Here is a 7,595-nt window from a genome sequence, read left to right as displayed (position 1 = left end):
GAGAAGGTCAGGGAGGAATCACAAAATACCCGGAGGCAATGAACAATGAGTGGTTGATGGAACATCTTTGTCCCAAGCAGCACAAGCTGGTAAGAGAGATGTGGACTGGGTGCCTGGAGGGGATCAGTGGGTTAAACCTCTGTCTTTGGCTCAGGCCAAGGTCTCGGTGTCCTGGGATCGAGTTCCACATCAGGCTCTGCTCGGCGGGGAGCCTGGTTCCCCCTTTCTCCCTGCCTGCCTCTCTGCCTACGTGTGATCTCTCTCTCTGTCAAATAAATAAATAAAATCTTTAAAAGAAAATAATCAGGGAAGTCAAAATCTAATCAGCAGTGAGATACCACCTCAAGGCAGCCAAGTTGGCTGTATGAGAAGGACAAGGATAACAGGACAACAAGTGCTGGTGAGAATGTGGAGAAAAGGAAACTCATCTTTGCTGGTGGGAAGGTAAATTGGTGCAGCCCACATGGAAAGCAGTACGGAGTTTCTACAGAACACCACAGAAGGACCGTATCGTCCAATTCTGCTTCTGGGCATTTACCCACACCAAAAACACTGACGTTCATCGTAGCGTTACTTGCAGTACTCAAGATACGGAAGGGACCCGCACCTCCGTCAGTGGGAGAACTGGATAATGAACATGTGGAAAACGCATATAAGGGACGATTGCCCCGCCATGGAAGAAGGATGACGTCTTCCCGTTGGTGAATATGTGGATGGAACTAGCGGGTTTTCTTCCAAGTAAATAAGTCAGAGAGACAAACACCATATTTTACTTATGTGTGGAATCTAAATAACAAAGTGAATGAACAAATAACAGGAAGTAGAAACAGACTTAAAACTATCAAGAAGAAATTGGTGTTTGTGCCACTGGAGGGTACGGAGGGAGAGGAGAAATAGATGAAGGGGATTGAGTGGTCCAGAGCGGCACTTACCGAAGGTGCGAATGAATGGAGGAGGGCACTGTTGCGTGGGGCACTGGGTGTGGGGTAGAAACAGGGAATATTGGAACACACACACACACACACACACACACACACACACACAAAACTAAATGTGGGAATGGAAAGTACAGCAGAGGGAATACAGTCACAATATTGTATTAGTTTTCCATAGTGACAGATTTTAATTACACTTAATGTGTCAAGAATTTTGTGATGCGGATGATTGTTGAAACACCGTGTTGGGACCTGACCATAAAATGAGTGGTCACTATGCTTCCAGCAAGAAGAAGAAAAAGTCCACACTTAACCATCAGCAATGAACTCGAAGAATAAAGAGCCCATCTTCCAGACTGCTTGTGGCCCTTCAAATCCTACCCCCTGCTGGGCTGTTCAAGGGGAGCTCTCGGCGGCCACACCCACCGTCCGACCTCCCAGTGGCAGCTGGGGCAGTGCAGGCAGGCTCCCCCGATGGCCTCAGTGCCTTCAGAACGGTCCAGCAGCCCTCCGTCGGAGAAGGGAGAAGGGAACAGCATTTGTGCATGTCCGTTAGAAACGGGACTCCGTCCTTGTGCTGAGAAGGGTGATTTTGTCATTCCCCTGGCCTCCTGTCAGACATTTCATCCATCCTTGCCCACGGGGCAAGCCTTTCTGTGTTCCTTTGTAGAAGTAGGGTGTGAAGCTATGTATCTTGCCCAGTTCCTTTCTACTTTTCTGATAATACTTCCCTCCACATTAGTCGCCATGGATTTTGAAGTATTTCTGAGTAAATAGGCTGCCCTACATAGACTTTTCCTCTTATTGCCAAAGTCCCAAATCACTAGGGTCCTGAGGATTTTTCTTTGGTTACTTGTCTATTCTTCCTGATGAACCTCGTTTCCATTTTGGGATCAGTAATGACTAGAAATCAACTTATAGCCTGTTTTCCTACCTTCAAACATCAGGTCATTCCCAAGAAATTGAACGTTGCTCCTAATTTTTGCAGTTGATATAAGTCAGGATAAAAGGAGTGCATCAAGTCCTCAGCAGAATGTTCTGCAGAATGAGCTCCCCAGTGAAGCCGAGACCATCTTATTTGCAAGAAATGATTTGTGCTCTGTTTTTGGAGCAAACTGGAAATTTCCTAACAGTGGAGATCAGACCCAAACCAAGGAAAGGTGTTTGAGGTAAGTCACACTCATACAGGAGAAGGAGGGGCTCAGGGCGGACGGTGAGACTAACTTGAGATCATAGGATCGCCGAGAGCACACCTCAGTAATGGTATGATCCAGACTTTCACATGAAGAAGTTTTAATGAATGCATTCTAGATACTGAACATCTGAAAACTAATTCACTTGGAAATAATGGTGAGAAAAACAACATCTGAGAAACCTAGAGTGTTCTGTCAGTATTTCAGTCTTCAGCCAGTACATTAAGCTTGTTTCACTGTAACCATGGAGACAGTGCCACAAACACAGCCGTTCACTGAAGACGGCCATTATGTATCAAGTAATCATTAATATGGATCAGTAGATCATTAATAAAGAGATCAATTAAAATCATTATTCCATAACAGTGTACCTTCCCATTTTGAACAGAGGTCATTTGGTGAAGCGGGTCTGTGAAAGCAGTGAAGATAATCGATGTGGAGAAACCAGAAGGCAGATGACAAGTCTTACCGTACATGAGGATTATCCTACTGGAGACAAGTCCTGTCACTGCGCCAAGTGTAGAGAAGCCTTCACAGATGGTTCTTTCCCTGAGAATCCACAAAGATCCCACCCTGGACACAAACCTAGTCCCCGTGAGGAACGTGGGTCAGCCAGCAGCTGTGTCTCGAGCCCCAGCCCTCACGTGGACACAGGCCTTGGAGAGAAACCTTATGAACCTCAGGACACTGGGGGAGCTTTGAAGAGAGACTTGAAGAGTCGCAGTAGTAAACAATCTTTAGAGTGCCAGAAATGTGGAAAAAGTTTTATTTGCAGGTCATCCTTTCGGGGTCATGTGAAGGATCACTGTGGACAGAGAGTCCATGCATGTGACGTGTGTGGGAAAGTCTTCATGTATCAGTCCTACCTTACACGTCACATGAGAACTCACAGTAGGGAGAGACCCTATGAATGTGTGAAGTGTGGAGAAGCCTTTGAGTCTTCTTCACGTCTACAAAGACACGTGAGGACACACACTCGGGAAAAACCCTGTAAATGTCAGCAATGTGGGAAAGCCCTCCCTGGTGACGACTCCCTTGAAGCACACATGAGAAGACATGAGAAGGACAGAACCTTGGAATGTATGGAGTGTGGGCCAAGTTTGAGGAAGCATCTGCCTTTTGAACATCACTTGACCACACACAATGTCAAGAAACCCTATGAGTGTAAGGAGTGTGGCAAGCTCTTTAGATATCACACAGCCCATGGAGTCCATATGAGGACACATACTGGGGATAGACCCTACGAATGTAAGGAGTGTGGGAAAACTTACGTGAAGTCTGAACATTTTAAACGCCACATGATCACCCACAGTACCGTGAAACCCTATGAATGTAACCGGTGTGGCAAATCCTTCCGGGATTACACAAACCTGCGCGTCCATATGAGGACGCACACTGGGGAAAGACCCTATGAATGTCAGCAGTGTGGGAAGACCTTCAGATATCTTGGAAATCTGCGAGAACATATGACAACACACACGGGGGAGAGACCGTATGAATGTCAGCAGTGTGGGAAGACCTTCAGGTATAACTCATGCCTGCGAGAACACATGTGGAAGCACAGTGGAGAGAGACCCTATAATTGTCAGCACTGTGGAAAAGCCTTCATTCGTCACCACACTCTTGTAGTACATACTGTGAGATGGCACACCGAGGGTGGACACTTGGAATGTAAGGAGTGTGGTGAAACTTTCAGAAAGCATCGAGCTTTCGAACGTCACATGGCCACACACGGTATCCTGAAACCCTATGAATGTAAGGAGTGTGGAAGAGCCTTCAGGTGCCACAGAGACGTACAGGTACATACGAGGACACACACTGGGGAAAGACCTTTCAAATGTGAGCTGTGTGGGAAAGCCTTTAAGTCTCCTGCAAACCTTCGAGCACATATGAGGACACACAATGATGAAAGCCCCCGCAAATGTCAGCAGTGTGGGAAAATCTTCTCGACTCCTGGACGCCTGCAAGTACATAGGAGGACACACACTGGGGAAAGACCCTGTAAATGTGAGCAGTGTGGGAAAGCCTTCACCTCTCCTGGAAACCTACGAGCTCATATGAGGACACACAGTGGGGAAAGACCCTGTAAATGCCAGCAGTGTGGGAAAGCCTTCACCTGTGCTGCGTCCTTGCGGATACATATGAGGACACACACTAGGAAGAGACCCTATGAATGTCACCACTGTGGCAAAGCCTTCAGGAGTCCATCGCACCTGGAAGCACACACACGGACACACACTGGGGAGAGACCTTTTAAGTGTACAGAGTGTCGGAAAGCGTTCAGTCAGCCTCAGAGTTTTCAAGATCATTTGAAAACGCACAACACAGTTAAATCCTATGAATGTAAGGAGTGTGGGAAAGCATACAAGTTTCCCTCATCCCTTCGAGGGCATATGAAGACACACACTGGGGAGAGAACCTCACTGGTCACGACTCCCTTCAGGAACACGTGAGGAATCACAGTGGACAGTGACCTTTTGTGAATCTGCGGTCTCTGGTAAGACATTCCAGTATCACACAGAACTGCAAGTATCTGTGATGACACTCACTAGACGGGAATTGTGTGAATGTCTACGCTGTGGGAACGCCTTCAGGTGTCCCTCTAATCTTTGGGGATGCTTGTGAGAGTACAGTGATGTGAAACCCTGTGAAGTTAAGAACCATGGGAAAACCTTCCTCAATCTGGGAGTACAGACACTAAGGGAAAGCATTTAATCTCCCTAAAATCATCTTTTAAATGAGAGCCAATATACTGGAGACAAACCCTAATGGACACAGTTTGGGGAACACTTCCTGTATAGAACGTCATGTATTTTGTTCACGACAATTGTGGCAGGAGAGAAATCATTTCATTGTTGCAAACATGGCTTTATTTTTGCAAGTGCCTCCTCCATGATAGAAATGCGAAGTGTCTAATTTCTAGTTCGTGTTTCTGATATGAACACTCATGGTGCTAAGTGTCCTTTGTCTTCTATGTCTGTACGACATGCACTTTGTTGTGTCAGACTTGAAGTAATCACCTGGTTATATAAAACACGGTTCTTTTCCATTACAATGTCATTTAAACTCACGTTGATAAGAATGTGTATATGGGAGGGGTGTGTGTGTACAACTTTAAATAATTTTAGAAAAAAACTTGAAGTTCATATTCCCCAAACTTCCCAATCTATGATCATCACATGAGACTTTTTGATTGTTGAAAGTTCTTTTCTGTTCTCTGTTGCTAATAACCGGAATTTCTTGACTCTGAATCGCCTCTATATTTTCTATCTTCATTATTGCAATACATGTTTTCACCTAAGCTCTCTCCTTTTATTGAGCAGTTGTTAAATTTTTATGTTGTTTTCATCTCTTCTGAGAGTTATTTTTGGTGTCTTTGGTTGATTTTGTTCCATATATCACTTCTAAGAATGTGATTTTGACCATTGCTCAGGATTGCTGGTTTTGTTTTGTTTTGCTTTGCTTTTCCTGCGGTCAGTGATGGTGGTGGAAATATCAGTGAGGTGCATTCTTCTGGACCCCAGGAGCCAAAGTCTGGTGTGCCCAGTGCCAATAATACCCAGAACTCCGGCCAAAATACAGCATATCATAAATTTTAGGCAAGGGAGGCTCTTCAGTTTTATTGACATTGGATGTAACAACATTTCATGGTCTCCATAATATTCCACAGTCCTGAGGTACCCCAGTAGCATACCAGTTGGACTAGTATTTGTGGTTTTACTCTTGGCAAAAGGAGAGAGTGTAACTCACCCTGTTGGGTTGGACATCAAATGGGATAGTATTGCTGTCTCAGACCTTCAAAAGAATTTGCAGGTGCTTAGACGACTAGGTCGATGGATTTTGGAACTCTCAGTCTTGGCATTGTGGGTTAGATCCCCACAGTCTATGTAGAGATCATGTAAAATAAGTAGTCATCAAATAACATCTTACAAAGAGAAAGGATTCCCAGAAGCACACCCAAGATAATGTTTGCTACCTTCATGCTTTTTAAAATTCCTACCAGTAAACTATGAAAACAATCTTTCTTCCTTAGAAGGGTAACATGTAAAATGCCACCAGGATGCAAAACATGATGTGTCTGCATTAAGGATGAGGGGTTTTGTCTGGATCCCATTGTGGTTTGGTTCCACGATCAGATATCCTATGTGTTTATCTTGAGTTTGAGCGAACTTTAATTTTTTGAGACTTTATGTGCCTTTAAAATTAAAAGTTTCAACAAGTAGATGATGCCTTCCATTGAAAGGCACAGAATGAAATTGTCTCCATAGTGTGTCAAAGTAGAGACACAGAAGATTGTCCGCCATCCAGAGCTGCCTTAGGGGTCCTTGGAAAGTACAGAAGATTCTGCGGTTCCCTGCGGCATGACTGTGGGTATTATCCAAGTGGAAGCAAAAACTTGCTATACTTATCAGCTGGAATCCCAAATCCAGTGCATAGGTGAGTTACGATGGAAAATTTCCTCTAGTGGCAATAGATGTCCGTGGTCCGTGGGGTTAGAAACAACAGTGTGGAGGCAGGAACGTTACTTAATTGCTTAGAGGTCCTAGATAGATGTCCATTGCCAACCATTGGGTTTTCTCACTAGGAAGACCGTGTTACATGGAGTAGTGCTGGGAGATCATGAGACACTAACGCTTTTAATCTTCTATCATGGGCTTGATGCCTGAAGTGCATCTTTATAGACTATTGTCTCATTCTCCCAAGAGATTTTGAAAAATACAGTTTTATCTTTATGAGGCATACTGTGGGTTCTGCCAATCTCAGCTGACCGTGTCGCCCATAAAAAATAAGGTAGCAGATCCAGTAGGAACAGACCCCATGGCGCCATCAGAGCCGGAACGTGCAGAAGAGGCCAGGAGGTCGTTCACTTCTCCTGGTTGATCATTTTGATCACTGCTGCCCAGTTCTGGAATTATGGGCCCATTTTGAGGGAACCAGAGTCTGGCATTTATTTTTCTAAGGAACGTCAGGTGCACACATGAAGAGAGGAGAAGCAACAGAGGGGAAGAAGGTGAGTATCTCTCCAAGGGCCCAGAAAAGAAGAGGCTGAGAGGCAGGAAGCGACCTGTGGAGATGTTTTGAAGAGGGCCCACTGTTGGAGTTGTTTCAGTCCTTGTAGGCCGGGGTTTTGTGTGAGGGAGTTGGCCCCCAGGAGGGTAGTTCTGGTTTCAAGGGCAGAGACTCATTCCCAATGTGCAGATGGTCCCACCAGTTGTTTAAAAGGGACCCCTGGGAACAGCCCCTGTAGTCCTTAGAGCCCTGGTTTGGGAATGCAGAGAATGTTGGGGCGGCCAGCTAGAAGGATACGGGTGTCTGCGGCCCTTACGTGTGAAACAGGCTTTCTCCAGTATCCTGACTCTTTGTCGTAATCGCAGAAAGTACTGGTTTCATAACTGTTTCACATGTCGCAGCTGAAAATTGAGTGGAAAAGAAAAGGGTGCCTGGGTGGCTCAGTGGGTTGGGCCTC

At 45.4% G+C, this 7,595-nt stretch overlaps 1 protein-coding gene across 1 annotated transcript; it reads left to right on the top strand.

Moving 5' to 3' along the window:
* The first annotated feature begins 294 nt into the window (after positions 1 to 294).
* Positions 295 to 7,321, top strand: LOC106003693 (zinc finger protein 709-like). The gene has a single exon (XM_045087000.1). It carries the CDS (start codon positions 2,584 to 2,586, stop codon positions 4,579 to 4,581), a length of 1,998 nt encoding a protein of 665 aa, XP_044942935.1. The 5' UTR covers positions 295 to 2,583; the 3' UTR covers positions 4,582 to 7,321.
* Positions 7,322 to 7,595: the final 274 nt, after the last annotated feature.

Source organism: Mustela putorius, unplaced genomic scaffold (genome assembly GCF_011764305.1).
Source record: "Mustela putorius furo isolate JIRA1106 unplaced genomic scaffold, ASM1176430v1.1 tig00000095_pilon_pilon_pilon, whole genome shotgun sequence".
Classification (NCBI taxonomy): domain Eukaryota; kingdom Metazoa; phylum Chordata; class Mammalia; order Carnivora; family Mustelidae; genus Mustela; species Mustela putorius.
Note: the sequence above shows the minus strand (reverse complement) of the source record. Positions and strands in the feature narration are given on the sequence as shown.

Coding starts and splice junctions, on each gene's coding strand:
- LOC106003693 (XM_045087000.1), top strand. CDS start 2,584: ATGACAAGTCTTACCGTACATGAGGATTATCCTACTGGAGACAAGTCC.